Source organism: Lineus longissimus, chromosome 11 (assembly GCF_910592395.1).
Source record: "Lineus longissimus chromosome 11, tnLinLong1.2, whole genome shotgun sequence".
Lineage (NCBI taxonomy): Eukaryota > Metazoa > Nemertea > Pilidiophora > Heteronemertea > Lineidae > Lineus > Lineus longissimus.
In genome coordinates, this window is record NC_088318.1 from 14,672,131 (window position 1) to 14,689,801 (window position 17,671).

Here is a 17,671-nt window from a genome sequence, read left to right on the forward strand (position 1 = left end):
TTCCCGACTGCAGCCTTGGTACTTTCTTTCCAATCGCGGCACGACTTACAAAACATGGCCGATCATATCTGACCTTCAGAGAATTTCGTAACAAAATCCTATTTATGTAAATTTTATTACATGCTGACCGTTGGAATTTTTGCATTTAAATGTTGAATCGATTAAGGAGTAATATACAATTATGTTTAAGTCGGTGATATCGAAGGTAAATTAAAAAGATTGCTTCACTAGAGAAGACATGCTTTTTCTGTCTACAACAAACGGGGCTACAAAGCTGTAAGCAGCTAACAAAAGACCACTGTTCACATACCATAAGTTATTTTGTTCGTTGTGCCCCCAGGAGCTTGAAATTTAAGTCAAATAAGTGCTTTTTATGAATTTGTGCTCGCAGGAGGGTAAAAAGTACACTTCACTTCACGCTCCTGTGGACAGTGTGGTTGTGAATTATTTATTTAGGTGGGTTTTTTTTGGGCTGGCACTCAGTGGCAGTGACTTCCTCTGACTGGTGTATATTCAATGTCTTCTACATTGTATGTACACTGCTACTACTATGCTTTCAGTTACGACCTGCCCTTGCAGTGTCAAGAAGATTCTACTGTGACGCCCCTGCCAGATTAACGCAGGGAGAACAGAAACTATCCCAGTTGCTCAAGACGAAATTTCCGATGGCCACAGCTATTCAAGTTCAAGATATATCCGGTGAATATTTGAGTTCAGACAGTATGATGAAGCACATTATTATCATCAAAAGGTGAACAGAGTAAAACTCCAAGTAAAAGTTAGCAAGATGTCAACTCTGGGGCGCAGAAGTTTACCCAAGAGTTTTGAAAGAAAGGGTGATTAAAAAAAACTTTTTTTGCAGGGGGATGTGGTGCCATGTTCGAAGTACTCATAGAATCTCCCGAATTTGAAGGGAAAAGAACTGTTATGCAGCATAGGATGGTTAACGAGGTGAGCAATCCGCATCATTTTTATATTTTTTGAAAGCATATTTAATGAAAAATATTTGCAATATTTTTCTCAGTCTGATATTTGGACTAAACTGTCTTGCTTGCACACCATCTCCGTGATGGATGGTAATTATTGACTACCTACCTTTCTGTTGGACACCAGGATAAATATCTATTTGATGTATATATACTGGTGCTAAAAACTGTTGTCATTTAGATATTTATAAAGTTAAAACCATTGATTTATAGAGTATATGGGACCTTAAACTCTTGATCTTTGTTTTCCAGGCATTAAAAGAGGAAATAAAGGACATGCATGGTATACGCATCACAACAAATGTGCCAAAATCTTAAGGTTGGAATAAATAAGTACTGTTTGCTGTAGACTCTTGGCCAACTGTGGAGCATTCTGTCTGCTGATCAAAAGCTAATTTACAGACTTAGCTTTGCTGTAACTGTGATTTCAGGATGCATGGAGCAAATACATTAGACTTCAGGTCAACTCATCACGTGACCGCTCTATGGACAGACCTGAGGCGCCTTGCCACCATTTTTAATGCGGGTCTTTTAATAAAAATCAACTTATGTTGAGTATTGTGGAAGAAATAGTGATTTAGGTTGCTGTTAATGTTAAACTTATTATATTTGAACCTAAAAAGAGGTGATGGGTTGTCCCCACCAAGTGAATCCCCCTTCATAATCACATAGAGATGTGATTGTGACAGTCTTAAAGACTTCCCAGAGCTGGTTATTGATTCTCCATCAAGTGAATCCCTCTTCATAATCAAATAGAGACGTGATTGTGACAGTCTTGAAGACCTCCCAGAGCTGGTTATTGATTCTCCATCAAGTGAACCCCCCTTCATAATCACATAGAGACGTGATTGTGACAGTCTTGAAGATCTCCCAGAGCTGGTTATTGATTCTCCATCAAGTGAATCCCCCTTCATAATCACATAGAGACGTGATTGTGACAGTCTTGAAGACCTCCCAGAGCTGGTTATTGATTCTCCATCAAGTGAATCCCCCTTCATAATCACATAGAGACGTGATTGTGACAGTCTTGAAGACCTTCCAGAGCTGGTTATTGATTCCCAACAACAATAATTTAGATGGAGACGTGATTGTGGCAGTCCTGAAAACCTCCAAGAGCACGTCATTGGTTACCCCATCATATTCGGATGAAGACGTGAATGTGAAAGTTCTGAAGACCGAGGAGTGCGGCGGGAGGGGGATTGGCAGAGCATATCTCCCAGCCCCTCCCTTTTCGCCGCCCCCGCTCGTGCGATGCGATCCAACGATTTTCTGCATTGGCCTGAAGTAGCATCTATACGCCGGGGCTTATATTTCAAAAACTTGCGCATGAGTATATTCTCCCTTTAACAGATTTTTAACGGTCGCATTTGCTGTCAAACGGCTGACGGCTCTTACTTCGGAGGAATCGATTAAGCATGTTGTATTATATCAGAGGGTATGAAGGGCCAGTTTTGCATACTCCGAGCAGGTGAGCCTCTTAACTTATCTCATGAATATTCCTACTGTGTGATGCACACCTTTTCCACGCGGAGCTACAAAGCGAACGCCTTTCTTCGTTCATCAGTTATGTGCTGCTCATGAAGAGCGTTGTCGTAACGACTTTCCTCCTTCTCTTACAAAGTCACATTGGCAAGATTTCAAAATATATGTAGAGAATCGCTCTTTCTATGAAGGGAATAACAGATGGCTTGAAGAAAGGCGAGGCTGTGGATTAATTCGGATAACATTCGTGACGATTTATTTGGACTTTTATTCCCAAACGTTATAAACTGAGACCAGTTCGGGTATAACCCCGAATAGCACAACATTTCTTTTGCGGCAATATGAAGACGTGACCAATTAACCTGGACTTCCATTAATTGACTTTCTCAGCAATCCCTCACTCAAGAAGTGTTTCATTTAGGATAAGGACTCATTATTGTGTAAAAGTGCATCGTTAAGTCGAAACAACTTTGACAGACTTCGTGAGTAAGGATCATTTTCCATTGTTCATTTCTACACTACAGTCGTCAATTTTCCACCTTCTCCTCCAAACTAAACTGCTGGATTGAAGATCATGTCCGCCTCAGATTCAGGCCAGCCGGGAGCCTGGCGCCATATTGGCAGAGATACTCGAGATACACACTATCCTCACGATTCGAGGTCGGAGTCTGGCTACCATTACCGTAACGAGCTTCAGGTCCCTCACCACCCATCACCTCTGGCAAGGTCGTCTCCACGCATCCTCGGATCCACAAGTCATGACGTCCACCTAGGGTCCGAAGGCCGCGTGAAGAGTGTCGTCCATCCTTATAATCACATCTTTGACCTGGCGGAAAGACCGCTGCATACCCCGGAAGAAGTGAAATTGCCTCTTGCGATGGATGGGGTATCTGTCTCAACACACGTCACGGAGACAACTACTAATATTCATGATGACCACACCTACGAGAATGTCTCTCATCATGACCATAGCTTGAGAAAGAGTGAGAACCATTCTCCACACAAAGATATAGAGAAGGTCTTTGTCATCATAGACAGAAGTGACGGTCGATCGTCCGTTAAGGTCAATGAAGTTAAAAACGTGTTAGAGACCAACAGGAGCAGAAGTTCGAGCCCCCACTTACAACATGAGAGCGACGATGCAGAAGTTGATCGTCTTTACCAGAGTCTTGATCGATTGAACGTCAGCTATCAAACTGCTGATGATAACAGGAGAAGTCCTACACAACATGGCTCCACCCTCGAGACTCCATATCGTAATGTTACTGATAAGACGTACAGGAGTCGCCATGATGGCGATCATTACAGCACGGCCACGTTGGAGGTGAGAGGGAGCAGTCCCAGCCCCATTCATGAACGAAAGACGGAGGAGACTATTCGCGTCGCCAGGGTAGATCATGTCTCCCCCAGAGTTGAGGACGTTCATCATGTCATTGCCAAAGAAGAAGAGCCTGTCCACATTCATGAAGTCATTGATGAAAGGACGGTGTTTGTCCCTGAAAGAGCGGAGCACATTGATATCGCAGCCCAAGTTGTCCATTGTGTTGACGGCGAAACGCAGGTCACGCCTTCCGTGACATCAGCGACATCGTCCGTCAGAACATCGGATCTTCATACCGATACCGCCTTGGGCTTGCATCACGTGGACGTCACCAGAGAAACCAATTACACCACGGAATCTATCACTCCGAGTGCTGAATTCTCCATCAAGGAAGAGGAACCTTTGCATCATACAAATACACAGAAGACGCACCACGTAATTGAAACAGCACCACCGGTCAGGACTATGCACCATGTTCAAAGGTCTCACCACATAGCGCCAAGTAGTGCTGCCACAACATCAGTTTGGACTGAGAAAACGGTGCATCATGGAGGTACCGCCCAGGTGGTGACTCAAACATACCAAGCCCCCATGCCTTACAAGGTGTCATCCAGCAGGACTGCTGAGCTTGACTATTCCCAACACTTGGATTGGTTCCTTGCAATACAGAAAGATGACGTCGACGCCTATGATAGAATTCTAAGCAAACACGACCCTTTTGAAAAAGAGCGTTTCCTGCACAGTAGATTCCTCTACCCTCAGAATCCTAGTGTCGCCAAGTCAGGGAAATACCCAAAATACCAATGTGCGTTCGAGTTTCCGTTTGTCCTAGCTTGCGTTAGTACTTCCATTAATGTGGTGAAGAGGATGATTCAAGATGGAGTAGACGTCACAGTGGTTGACAAAGGCAGGGCCAATTTCGTCCACGCTATGATACTGGCTGCCTTCGAACACAGATCGATTGAGTCCAAGTATGTGGAGATCTATGTTGAAGTCATGAGCGGTTTGAGTGCGACCGTTCGCAAGCAGCTTCTCTATGGAGAGGAAGCTGATAGATTCAGGCCGCTGGAGTTGGCGGCGAAGCGCGGTCTTTATGGCCTATTCCGTGCCATCTTGGATACAAGGGGCGTCTACCTTCATGAGGAAATTGTTGGTAAACAAGGCTTACACACCCTGGTCAAGTATGACCTCACGGAATACCATAACCGTGTGTCCCACACAAGAGACCTTCGACACCCGCTGCGAATGATGTCGTTAGTTCAATCTTCTCATCTCCAGAGTTATCAGGAAAACAAGGTGCAGGATTTCCCACTCGTCAAGGCATGGCGGAAAAAGACAATGCGTCATAGTTTGCCGTTGTTGATCACGTGGTTCCTGTTTCGTCTAATCTTTGTCTGTCTGATATTATACCTGGGCTCCATTGATTTGAGTAACCCCGGTACCAAAACATCCCGTAGGAAGAGGGATGATCCTCATGACCATCATGACCATCATGACCATCACGACGATCACCACCATGATCCTACAGCAGGTGAGGGTCGCGGAGGTAGCGGAGAGGCGTCAAGCAACTTCACCTCTCCCTCGTACGCAAACGACCAGGCACGGATGAAGAGTCCGTCACTTGAGATCCTTGTCCTTGCTATCATGCTCGGGATCATATCTATCTGTATCATCATATTTGATATAGTCGAGTTCATGATCAACATCTGCGATAAGGACAGGCGACTTGTCCACATGGACTTGGAGGGAAGTGTACCCTATATTACCCACACCTCGTTCTACCGATACACCCAGTTCATTCTGTGTGTCCTGTGCCTGACCCAGTTCTTCCTTGTCATCTTCCGCGCACCAGAGATAGTCTTTATGACCTTCAAAGCTCTCACCATCCCCTTCGCTCTCCTCTGCTTCTTGCAAATCCTAGAGATGCTCCCGGGGATTTCGGGTTTCGCCATTTGTCTACAGAAGATGATTGTCACCTTGGTATACTTCACAGCCATTCATACCGTCATCAACTTCGTCTTCATGATATTCCTACATAGCACGCGCTACCAAGGCAACAAGTCCAACTTCGCCAACATCGGTCAAGCATTTTATGGAATCTTCCTTCTGGATATCGGAACAATGGACTTCGCCCCGAACCCACCATTCTATATTCACTTCATTCACCAGGCGTTCTGGTATCTGTCGGCAGTGATGTTGGTCAACCTGCTGGTCGCGGTCATGATGGAAAACATGACACTAATCTCCACCTACAGGGAATGCATCACCTCGCTCCGCCGCCTGGAGGTGGCTATGCTTATGCACGAGAGGTTCGCCAGGTTCTGTGGTCCTTGTTGCCGAAGATCTTGGAAGAAAAAGTCACCCTTTGTTCTGGTTGTGATCAGAACAACCATGCATTTAGATACATATGGCTACCTTAGCGGATGGGCGCATAGGAAAATTGGATAGATCATAAACACAAGTAGACAACTCAAAGTAAGGCATCTTATCACAAGTATGACATTAATGTTATTGTTCTAAACCATAGTTTAAAAAAAGGTGAACAACTGAAATCTGTCAGCTGTATCACATTATACAGTACAATGTTTTAACCACATAGAGCCTGACTATTGAAAGTAGTTTTGGCGTCGAACAGAACGATAGGTTTGCCGAAAACGTACAAACGTCTAATAGCAATAAGCTCCGCCTCCCTCAGATACATGATTTAATGGTAATAACGTGTATACATGTATATATATACTTTAAGTTTCTATCCATTTTTATTGTAGAATGTGTTACATTTCTTCAAAAATAGCATTTTAAAGCTATGGTGTTGGACATTTAGGTGATGACTACCTTTGAAAGACCTCAAGGTATTTTCCATTCCGCATTCGACTTTGCTGAATTTGTTTTTCTCAATATGTAACCATTGATGGAAGTGATAAAAAGTACGAATTTTTGCTGTTTATGCATGGCCTGAAAATAAAGGCACCACTCTAGGTGCCTTTTCATAGATCCTACACTTATGCGGAGCAGAAAAAGCATGGTCCGTTTCATCGCTTTCGTGCCATGGATGGAGAGCATGTGATTCGATAAGACTTTCAACCCATATCAAAATTTCTCTTGGTTAAGTATACAACCTCAAGGTTAGACACCGAGTGCATCACAGAAATAGGTTTAACATTGATAACATTCCAGGATATACGGATGTTTCCCTCAATATCAAATCGAATTCGGTGTCCTCAAATCAAGCAGCAATAAATTGCGAAGTCGTATAAAGTGTCTATGGTTTTGTTGCTGGAAATATTTGCCCCACACCCCACACCCCTCAGGTTTACATCCGGAAGCTGGGATTGACCTGGATCCCCCCCTCCCCCTACTAGGAGGGATTAATAGTTCACAAAATTGATTGTCTGGGAACCTACACGAGGTTCTCACGTGTGTAGGAGGTCTAAGTTGGTCCCAACGTTGAAACCCAGTTAAATTAGTTTCAAATCTAGGCACCAGGCGCCTCGAATGGTTGGGTTGGGGGGCCATATAGCATCCAGGGACCAACATGATAACATCAGGGACCAATATGGGTCTCCCAACTTCGTGCCCCTCAAAAGTAAAATCCGCTATATAAATTCTTGACTAAGTATTGACAGTGCAACGTCAGGTCCACAAACTGGTTCATTCACTTGAGTTTTCCCATTGAATGGTTTATCACCAGTACGAATACTTATCTCTTAGATGACTCCACTCACTAGAGTTAGCATTTAATGGTTTATCACCAGTATGAATCCATATCCCTCAGATGACCACACGTCCCATTGGATGGTTTATCACCTGTAGGAATCCTTATCCCTCAGAACTTGAGTTCCCATTGAATGGTTTATCACCAGTATGAATCGTGGCCAACAGAAGCCCATGGGCGGATGCTAGGACCTCCTCATCCCTCCTCAGGACCCCCTTCTTTACAAGTAACAAATCCTACAAATCCTACGGAGCGGGCATCCTTTTTAAAACCTCTTCAGCATGTAAATCACCTTTATAGGCCATACCTACGCATTCGTATTTCCCGCGTTGTTGTAATGGTGGCGTCACCTAGTAGGTGGCGGTATTACTAGAAAAACTCGGACATCCCTCAATGTGTGCGTGTACATCGAGGATGTAACATATCGCGTAAACGTAAACAGTGTTAGGTTAATCATGTTTAATGGTTTTAAGCAGTCTAACTCTTGTTTTATCTCGCTTCATGTGAAATTCCTGTTTTTTTTACGAGCTGAAGGTGAGTTTACATAGGCCGAAGTATATATACTTATATATTGTAAGTTAGGTAGGGTTGTAATAAATCTTTTAAACTGCCTGAAGTGGGAGTGGTCCGAGTGGTCTACCGTCTTGCATGCATTGCATGACTACAACGAATTACTGTCGTTTCGCTACATTGCCAGTTCGCTACAAGTCGTTTCGCTACATGTGGCGGTCGTTTCGCTACATGGTAGGTCGTTTCGCTACATGGGTGGAGTCGTTTCGCTACATGATGGGTATGGTCGTTTCGCTACATGGAGGACGTTTCGCTACATGGGTGAGACGAGCGAGCCAACGCGAAGGCCTTGCAAAGGCCTCCAAATCTGCGTTGGAGTGCGTTTGAATGACCCCTGTCAATCAATAATAAGTACGTATACACGGATACAGACGGTTGAGCGAGCCAACGCGAAGGCCTTGCAAAGAAAGGCCTCCAAATCTGCGTTGAAGTGCGGTTGAATGACCCCTGTCAGTCAATAATAAGTACGTAATTGAGCGAGCCAACGCGAATGGATGTCTATGAGGTTACTGGTCCATTCAAGTGCGAACAAACGACAAGAACCCCTTGCGCGCCATCAAACCGTACAAGTTTTTTTACCGGCAAACTGTGCTATAATAAATTTGTAGTCACCACCGGGAATTATAGTAGGGTAAAATAGAGTAAATATAATGACTACATCCATGTAGCGAAACGACTCCACCCATGTAGCGAAACGTCCTCCATGTAGCGAAACGACCATACCCATCATGTAGCGAAACGACTCCACCCATGTAGCGAAACGACCTACCATGTAGCGAAACGACCGCCACATGTAGCGAAACGACTTGTAGCGAACTGGCAATGTAGCGAAACAGCCTGATACCGTGACGTGTAGGCCTATGTACTGTTGTACACTCACTTCAGTAGTGTCACTCACTCAGTGCTCACACTGTCACCTGTGTCGGTGTGTGTGTTATGTGTGAATTAACAATCTCCCGATCTTCGGTCCGTACAATGTCGAAAATTACATACACTGATACAGTAGGCCTACACCCGTTGAATTTCTCACATATAGTCCCTCCAGGCCTACTACAATCCATGAGTTTGATCGTCCACACACTGATCCAGTGTAGCCTATATTAATATATAGTCGGCCTAGGCATAGTGCGCTGCTTGTAACATGGATGTAAAGCCTCCTTGTTAATGTTATGTTTCGATAGATAAAAGACAGTTTAAGGATGTCGTGCATGTGTGATATAGTTTTCACAACAGCAACAATGTTTTTGTGTCAAACAGATGCGTAAAGATATAGATTTTAATGATGAATGGCGCAGTCACGAGCGTCCAGTGTTGCCGTGATCAGGTGACAGCACGACTGATCACAGTGCCAATTCGCCTCGGGTCTCGTTAGGGAGTCTTCCCTGAATGTACGCGTATGTGCTAAAAGTCTGACTGGATTCGCTATAAATAGGACACCTCTGAGGCTCCGTTGTCATGAGTTACCAAATTTGATGAAAAGGAGCCGAGTTTCACTGTTGTTTCGAACGGCGCTCTGTTCACCAACATTGCGTATTTCATAATCATATAGATATTTGTTGGAAATTATTCCTAGCTAAGTCATGTTTAATATGAAATTAATTGTTTCTGAGCTCATGAAAATGTTGTCATTCCATCTTAAGGGTTCTTTCCTGAATTTACGCAATGATGACGTGCCCTCTTAATACTTTGGTCTGAGTGCTTGGTACTACGACTGGTCTATAATAGCATTCTCTACGGTATGAACTCTAAGGGTGTATTCAACTTCTCGTTCTCAAATCTGTATGTGATGAAATTCCTCGTCCATGAAACTACAGGACTTTTATGGGTTTTTTATTCTAAATTCACCAGAATTCGAAAAGTTGGTATCCACCAAGTTCACCATTATGACTTTTTTCTACCAGTTTTCATTGCAAGATCTGTTTTAGGAAAAACTAGCAACTCCACTCTGTGATTAATACCCCATACGATTTCTATTAGACCCAATCCACAATAATCAAAAAGGTTATTTATTCATGGCTTATGGCCAATCTCATTACCAATCTGGCTTCACGGCCTATCAGTGTATTACATCTGACACCTTTGTTTGGTTATCTAAGGCAACAACAGACTCAGTCAACCTTGAAGGAAAGTTTGCGTTTGTTACATAAAACCACTACCTGTCACATTTTATACCTTCCAATGCTTGGTTCAAGCATGCAGTGCAAGCAGAATATTCTTTCTGGCAGGGTGTGCACACTTTGACTCATTTCAACATTATGATGAAATAGCCAAATTACATGTGTTCAGCATCAATGTTCCAAAAGGTGGGTGTCACCTACTAAATCTTGACATTATATCGTTTTACAGGCAAAAGGGATTTTGGAAGAGAGCCCAACTTTCCTTTGATTATTTTTTTGTGGAAAATATGTATTTTTAGGAGTCATTGCATGAGAGAATCAGGCAAAATCTGGTACTTTCATTGGATCTGGCTGAAAGTTGCTTTTTTCATGACTTCTTGTAGAATTGATGATATTATGTATCTGTTTCAATTTCTCATTCCAGATGCTAAAAACCCTCTCCGCGATTGCAACTGAAGAATCTTGTATGATTCGCAAGGGTATGTATATCAGCACGACGATGGATCGGCATGATATGCCATGACCTAGCTCACATTTATTTCCATAATAAGGTCAACCTCTGCCAAAGGAAAGCAAATCATGTGAAAAATTGAGATTCAACCATAATTTTTCGGCATTTAGTATAATGACTGCTGAGTACTAATACAAATACAAGCAGAAATGCTGTAATTTTATAACACATTTGTGCCAATTTATTATTTCAGATGACACAACCTTGTCCGCAATTGCATTCGAAGATTCTTGTTTGATTTCCAAGAAGAAGGGTAGGTATAGTATCTGGTTATGACTCGTCTGCCTTGTCAACAGAGGTGCCACTGTCAAATCTGTGTTATTGTTGGTAAAATAAACTTGTAACTTGACTCCCACAGATCCTCAAGGCAGTGAAAATATTCCAGACTTATAATTGGCGAGTTATATGGAAAAAGGATGAAACAATTTATTTTGGCATGAAGAATACAAATTACGAAACACATTCTAACTGTTATCGCCATTGCAACTTTATTATGTGCACTCTCCTAACTAATCAAAGATATTAAAACTTTCAACATATCCATAATTTGAATTTCAAAATGAAAGATTTTTATACCAAGAAATGTTTATAAAATGCCGTAATAAATTCGGTACTAATTTTTCCATATCATGTTTTGGTCATGTAATTAAAAATGAATTGACAGTGACACTTCTCTCTCCAAATCAGGCGGGTTATTCAAAAGTTGTAACCATAGTAAGATGTTTTGTGTGTGTGTGCGTGTGTGTGTGTGTGTTTGAGACGGGATAGGAAAAGGGTGCGGGAGGTCATGTGGGGCGGGGGGGAGAGACTATGGTGACTGTTGTGAGAGTTGGAAGTGTGTCTGATGACCGACTTGCTCATTTTGTAGCTATTGTTGTTATTCTAGTTGTTAGAGTAGTTATCGTAGTTATCTAGCTATCGTAGTTATCTAGCTATTATAGTTGTTATTCTTTTGTTTCCTGCTTATCATCTATTTGAACCTATTCAGCTTTCAGTTGTCCAGGCCAGGCCAGGTGACCAATGACGATGATAGATTGGGTTCGATTCAAGCTATACGCTTGGTGTATTTGGTTATCGTGACTGGCGACTTGAGTCTATCTCATCTCATGTCCAAAGCGCGGTGGCTGGGTCCCAGGCATGCTTGCCACTTTGTTCTGCGGTCCTCATCTAAGTTTAGACGGTGATGACATGGACTTAGGTTCAAAGTACGTGTTCCCTTTGAGTCATTGTGGTTGATTGATGGGGGGAATAAACAGTTGCGTGTCGCTAGTCATTCAATTGGTCCCCTTGTTTTAGAGTGTTGGCGGGATAAGTCTTACGACTGTTAACAATAGTAAGCAATAGCTGGCCAGCGATCCCCTACCTGATCTCGAGGGGGATGGAATGACTGGGGTTAAGACCTGTTGTTAACCTGCGGAATTTCGTCGGATGAAATGTCAGGCGTGTCCGTGTGGGACTTGTGCTGAACCTGTTTAGTACAAATAACGAAGACATTGGGCTCTTTGGATAACAACAGTGTTCTTCACCTCCTTGTGCCTCACAAAGCTAATAATATACACCCCCTGAAATCGACAAGACGGCGATGAAGAAGGAGAGCCGGCCTCCAACTCGTCAGCCGAGAAGACACTGGATGGACCCCAAGAAGATGTTGCTGCCAATGTTGGAGCCATACAGGGTAAGCATCACTTAGTCGTCAGTTATGTCTGGATTAAAAGAAGATGTCAAAATAACTCTGAAAAAAGTATCAATCTGTCGTACAATTTCAACTTTATACGTATTGGGGTGCTACACTCAATTCTGTTCAATCTGTTTTGAAACCTCTTCAACCAATTTGGTTCAAGAATGCAATTGAATGTGCTTTGTTGAATTCGTATTGACTGATTCTCATTAAAACTTGTGGTGTGCGCGTTAATACATATCAAAACAGTCCGTTGACAGGGGTCATGCACACAAGCTTGTGTTCTGTCTTGATTATCTACTAATTACAACAAAGGGCAGGGACACTCATCCGCGAAAGGCACGTTACTACAATACGTGGCAAGAGTTGCACTTTTCAAATCGAATTGCATGCGCATTAGGCCAAGTGTGGTGCAGCCGTTTCGAAACTGGTGTAGCCAATTCGTATTCCGGAGAGTGCTCTCTGGAAAACAGTTTTAAATCGGATTCAGTGTGAACGCAGCATGCAGTAGAAACACACAGAAATTAGATAAACCCCTCAACAAAATATATGATTCTTTTTAGGCAGCCCGAGCCAACATTGTACAAGGGCCACAAGGACAAGGGACACAAGGACATGAAGGACACAGGGACAAGGGACACAAAAGACGATGTTGCAGTCTACAGGGTGAAATTTTGATCTGAATCTTGACGACCAAATAATTAGGAGTCGATCAGAGAAAAATAATAAAAAAAGAAGTAGAACTTAAAGGGTGTCATTGAAATTAATGTCAACTTATACATAGGAATCATCCCAAATAGACTGAAGCCAAAAGAAATTATTTCTTTTCTGTGAACCCTCTACCCCCTTATTAATATTATGACTAAAAACTGAAGACACTGTCTTCATGTCTTCAACAAATGAAATTGGCCAGGATTCATGAAGATTACGCCTGCCAAAGAGTTTGCCGATCAACATTTTATTCCCAAGAAAACGCTGTCAACTGACAACCATCTCGGCCATATGAAAAGAAGAAAATCTTTTGGTTTCAATCTATTCATTTTGAGATAGGTCCTTGAATGTATTTTTCCTGTTATCTAGCCCTCTGCAGATTGAGATGATGGCTGTCGAGAAGATCCAACCACTCAACCACAGTCTACAATTCGTGCTATGGTAGATGTGACTCTCAACGATTTTGGATGACAAAGGAATCCAATGCATATATGGTAAATATAAACAGATGACAAGACGGTAAATGGGTGAACACGCCATGGGCTGAGTTCGTTTCATCAAGTCGCAAAATGGTTGATTTTATCTTCAAACTGCACGAGCAACCTCAGTTTGGAATTGAATTGCTAATCAAGTGTCAAGTACTCTAGCGTTGTGGTCGTCAGTATTCTAAGCCTTTTAGAAAATTAACTGGTAAATTTGTTAAAACTGAATGAAAGGCCCTACGGCACATGCATCAATCATGGTAGGATAATGGAGTAACCTTAAATTTTGTTTTCCAGTCGCTCACAGATACGGGCAGACGACGGAGATTCGAGTGGATTCAGTGGATCGAATGGTTGCGCTGAGGGATATCCATGTGCAGGAGTGATGAACCACAGTTCAGCAAACGATGCCTTGACAGACCAATTCAAGGAGAACCTTCGCTAAGATGAAGAAGGGAACGTGTTTACTGTGTGGATGGGAAGGACACTTAAATGTCCGTCATTCTAATAGACTATTATGACAATATTCTAATTGACTAGAATGACAATCTTAACTCGAAAGGGACTCTCTGGACTTACAGAAAGCTACGGACATAGAGCCCTGACATGATACCCTGCAGCCACCATGAGGACAGCCTATCTCATACCTACGGAAGGATGCCATCACACGGTAATATAAACAAATCAATTTCAGTTTTTCAAATGCCCTTAGGGGAACGAGTTTACAATCCCCGATCACACCCCAAAAAAAGGTCATCGGTTGACTAACCAAGCACCACTGTTCAATGGATTTATAGTTGAATGCGATCAAACTACGTCATTTCCGATCGGGGATTCTAAAGTTTAGCCCCCTTAGGTATAGCCATTGGCCTGATTTAGAGATCGTGAGCTCTCTGTTGAGGAACAATTTTCAAATGTTATTTTTGCGACACCAATTACAGTGCAATTTTCATCAAACTCGCGGTGATGATAGTTTGGACCAATCTCAATTAGTAAAACAATAAAATGTTGCAAAAAGAACTGGACGATAAAGAATGTTCTTGGTTGTAAACAGGATAATTTAGTTGTGTACATGCAAAGTCAAAAGCTTTAATCACGTTGAAGGGGGACTATAAGCAGGAGGGGGGGGGGGTTAAATTGGCCATCTTCAGGTGACTAATATGCAAAGTAAGAGCACTGGGTCAGGTTATATTCAGCACTAAATGTATCCCTCATACAGCGTGAATAGTTTCGACATACTCTGAGAGGTGAGAGACCCCTATTGGTGACTTTGTGTTAAACTTATCTTGCCTACCTTGCGGCTGCCTTTTGATTCCTCTTTGGAAAGCTGCCCAGGCACTTATTTGTAATGAGCAAGAATATCAACTGTTGCTGATAAACAATAGCTGAAGACTCGGTAGAAACCCTTTGGTAGTGATGGTCAGGGTCTGGTTGCAAGTATTAAATAAAAGTAAAAGTGTGTTGTTTTATTACAAAAGCAGTATTATGGCAACACCTTTTTGCACTCAATATAAAGAATGGTTAAAACTATCATCTGTGCAATTCTGATGAAAATCGCGTTGTTAGTATTCTAAAATACCTGGATTTAGAATGAACCGCACTTGTGTAAATGCACCATGTGCCAACAAAGCCTCGTTTTGAGTTCAGCGGTTATGGTTAGGCCGCTTGGGTTGGTGCAATGTCGGTATTGATTGACTAACCAAAACCACAAGGGTGGAGCTAAACCTCGGCTCAAAATAATGACTTGGAAAATGCTCCTTAACCAAACCGCCCTTTTGACAAAACTTCCCAAATTCTAGTCCTTTACCTCCCTCTGAAACTGCTGATTAAGGATAGAATTAGTCATTGTAATGAAATCAGGCATGTCGGGGAGGAACACAGATTTGTGTCTCTTGCTCATTCAAAGCAGCGCTCAGCGTGAGAGTCCTAAATGAAGGTTTAATAGAGAAGATGTTTTCGAAAAGTTCTTCGTCTGAAACCTATAGCACTTTTCTTAACCAGCATGAATTGTCTACTACCACAAGATTATACGGTCAGCACAATGGCCCGGCCCCTTGACATTGAATTATCAACTTGAGCATGAATGAACAACCTTAATTTTATGTTGTCTTTTTCTTTTCAGCATGATGAGCCGTCCCACAGAAGGGAGAAGGATGTTGTTGACCCAGCACATCCCAACCATGCTCCCATCGCCGTCAAGTAACAGTACGATGGTTAGATTGTATTTTGTCACCGTAGGCTTTATCGTTTTAGCAAAATATCTGATTGAAAGGTGATTTAATGAAAATTCAAATTTTTCTGATGGTGAGAAGGCAAATATTTACTCTGCTTATGACAAGCATAGATTGTTTTAATCTATGTTTGGTTATGATCATGACTTGTGCCATGGTTCAAAATCTTACACTTTTCAAAGAAGGGATTGAAATTATCATTATGGCTTGTTTATGGCTAACAAGGGAGCCAATGATAAGTCGCTCCAGAACCCAAACAAAATAATTTTCAAGATAAGTTTTGTTCTTAAGATAAGAAGGAATAACAATTTGGGGGATGGGTTGTTTGTGGCTACCAGAGAAGCCAAAAGCTGCCAGATGAGGACCCTGAAATTCTTTTCAGGCAAAAGTTATTTGTATGCTTAAAAATCACAGAATTCATCAGATATTTACTGGTATATCCATCACTTTTGACATGGGGTCCATGTGTTCTTGTTTCGCTGACCCCACGAAACAAGAACACATGTGTCTGATGGAACTGTAGGCCTTTCATACTGTTTCTCAATCTCATCAGTACCACAGAATCAACTGACATGGCCTGGGCTCTGATGCCCATGACCTTACATCACACTGGCTGGTTCAGTTGCTCAATACATGTACTATCATGTTCGAGACAAATGACCAACAGTGAATTGTTGAATTTGAATTTCCTCCTTGAAGAAATACCAAAACATCTTTCCAGTTGAACTAAAACAGTCAGATTTAAAACTCTCACTGTTTTATTCGAAATTTAAAGACTGATCCTTCCCTAGTGGTCACACTGTGAGCCGTTGTCAAAGCATGTCATTCGACAATGGTGGCATGCATGCATGTTTTGTTATGGCTTACCAGGGACCCCAAATTGTTGATGATGATGTTGTCCATGGGTACATCACCTTGGGCAATGAGTGATCACAATGGTTCCTTGATGACAATTTTTTACATGATACTGAATTGATTGAGAAAAGTGTAGCTTAAAAACGTCAACTTTTAGACGTTTTAAAACTTTTGTCCTGTATGAATGTATTTGTAAATCTTGCATGTAAATATTTTGTAAAATGTCTAATGAGATCTAGACTCCATGACTTGGCATAAGTATTGCAAAGCCAACTTTTAATCTTTGCCCTGTCGAGGTCACCTCTTTTGTCATGCAAACGACATGTCATAACTGCTCCCTTTGTTATGCTAAGTGGCAGCCAGCTCTGTCCAGTGGCCATGACAAATGTGGTTCCTTTGTTATTCAAATCATCAGCAGTGACCAAATCTATTGTAAGCTCACATGGCTCACCTCAGGCATGAACAATAGGTTTTAATACAATAGCTATTCATGTATTATAAACATGATGAATGCATGGAGAGGTTTAGTGCTAACTCAAACCATTGTGGTGGAGTACATGTAGTTGAGTCTATTGTTTTTTATCTCAATTTAGCATTGTGTTGCAAGGACACTTATCAGTGTTTCTTTGTGACATCTTGTAAAGAAGTTGACCACGTCTTAAAGGGATAGAAAAACTATCATATCTCCCGGTCCTCTTCTTGTATTGGGCTTTCGGAGTGGTGCAGCCAAAAAATAATGTACTACGATCATTGTATGAACTATAATATACAATGTATTAAGTCATTTCAAACATAAGCACCTGTCACCTGTGTGATGGAGATGGCGACTCCCTCCGACTGCGTAGGTTTTCTCCCGGTATGCGGGTTTCCTCCTACACTACATTCCAAATCGTCATCTGTTTTCTTTGTAATGTACAGCAATAAAGTTTTTTTGAAAGAGAAACATTTTTTTTCTTATTGACTCGCCTGTTGACACACCATCACTAATCGAAACTTTTCATCGGAGCCACTG

At 42.1% G+C, this 17,671-nt stretch overlaps 1 protein-coding gene and 1 long non-coding RNA gene across 4 annotated transcripts; both read left to right on the forward strand.

Moving 5' to 3' along the window:
- The first annotated feature begins 40 nt into the window (after window positions 1–40).
- Window positions 41–1,566, forward strand: LOC135495975 (bolA-like protein 3). The gene is made up of 4 exons (XM_064785041.1): window positions 41–205; window positions 561–699; window positions 863–951; window positions 1,239–1,566. The coding sequence occupies exons 1-4, from the start codon at window positions 182–184 to the stop codon at window positions 1,302–1,304; spliced, it is 318 nt and encodes a 105-aa protein (XP_064641111.1). The 5' UTR covers window positions 41–181; the 3' UTR covers window positions 1,305–1,566.
- A 6,366-nt stretch (window positions 1,567–7,932) lies between these two features.
- On the forward strand, window positions 7,933–17,602 carry LOC135495654 (uncharacterized). 3 transcript variants are annotated; one of them, XR_010448586.1, is made up of 8 exons: window positions 7,933–8,038; window positions 10,616–10,670; window positions 10,896–10,955; window positions 11,691–12,377; window positions 12,944–13,046; window positions 13,461–13,585; window positions 13,871–14,243; window positions 15,696–17,602. It is a non-coding gene; the product is annotated as an uncharacterized LOC135495654 (long non-coding RNA). The 3 variants fall into 3 exon arrangements; XR_010448588.1 differs by lacking the exon at window positions 7,933–8,038 and adding an exon at window positions 8,962–9,040; XR_010448587.1 differs by lacking the exon at window positions 7,933–8,038 and adding an exon at window positions 10,363–10,377.
- The last annotated feature ends 69 nt before the right edge of the window (window positions 17,603–17,671 follow it).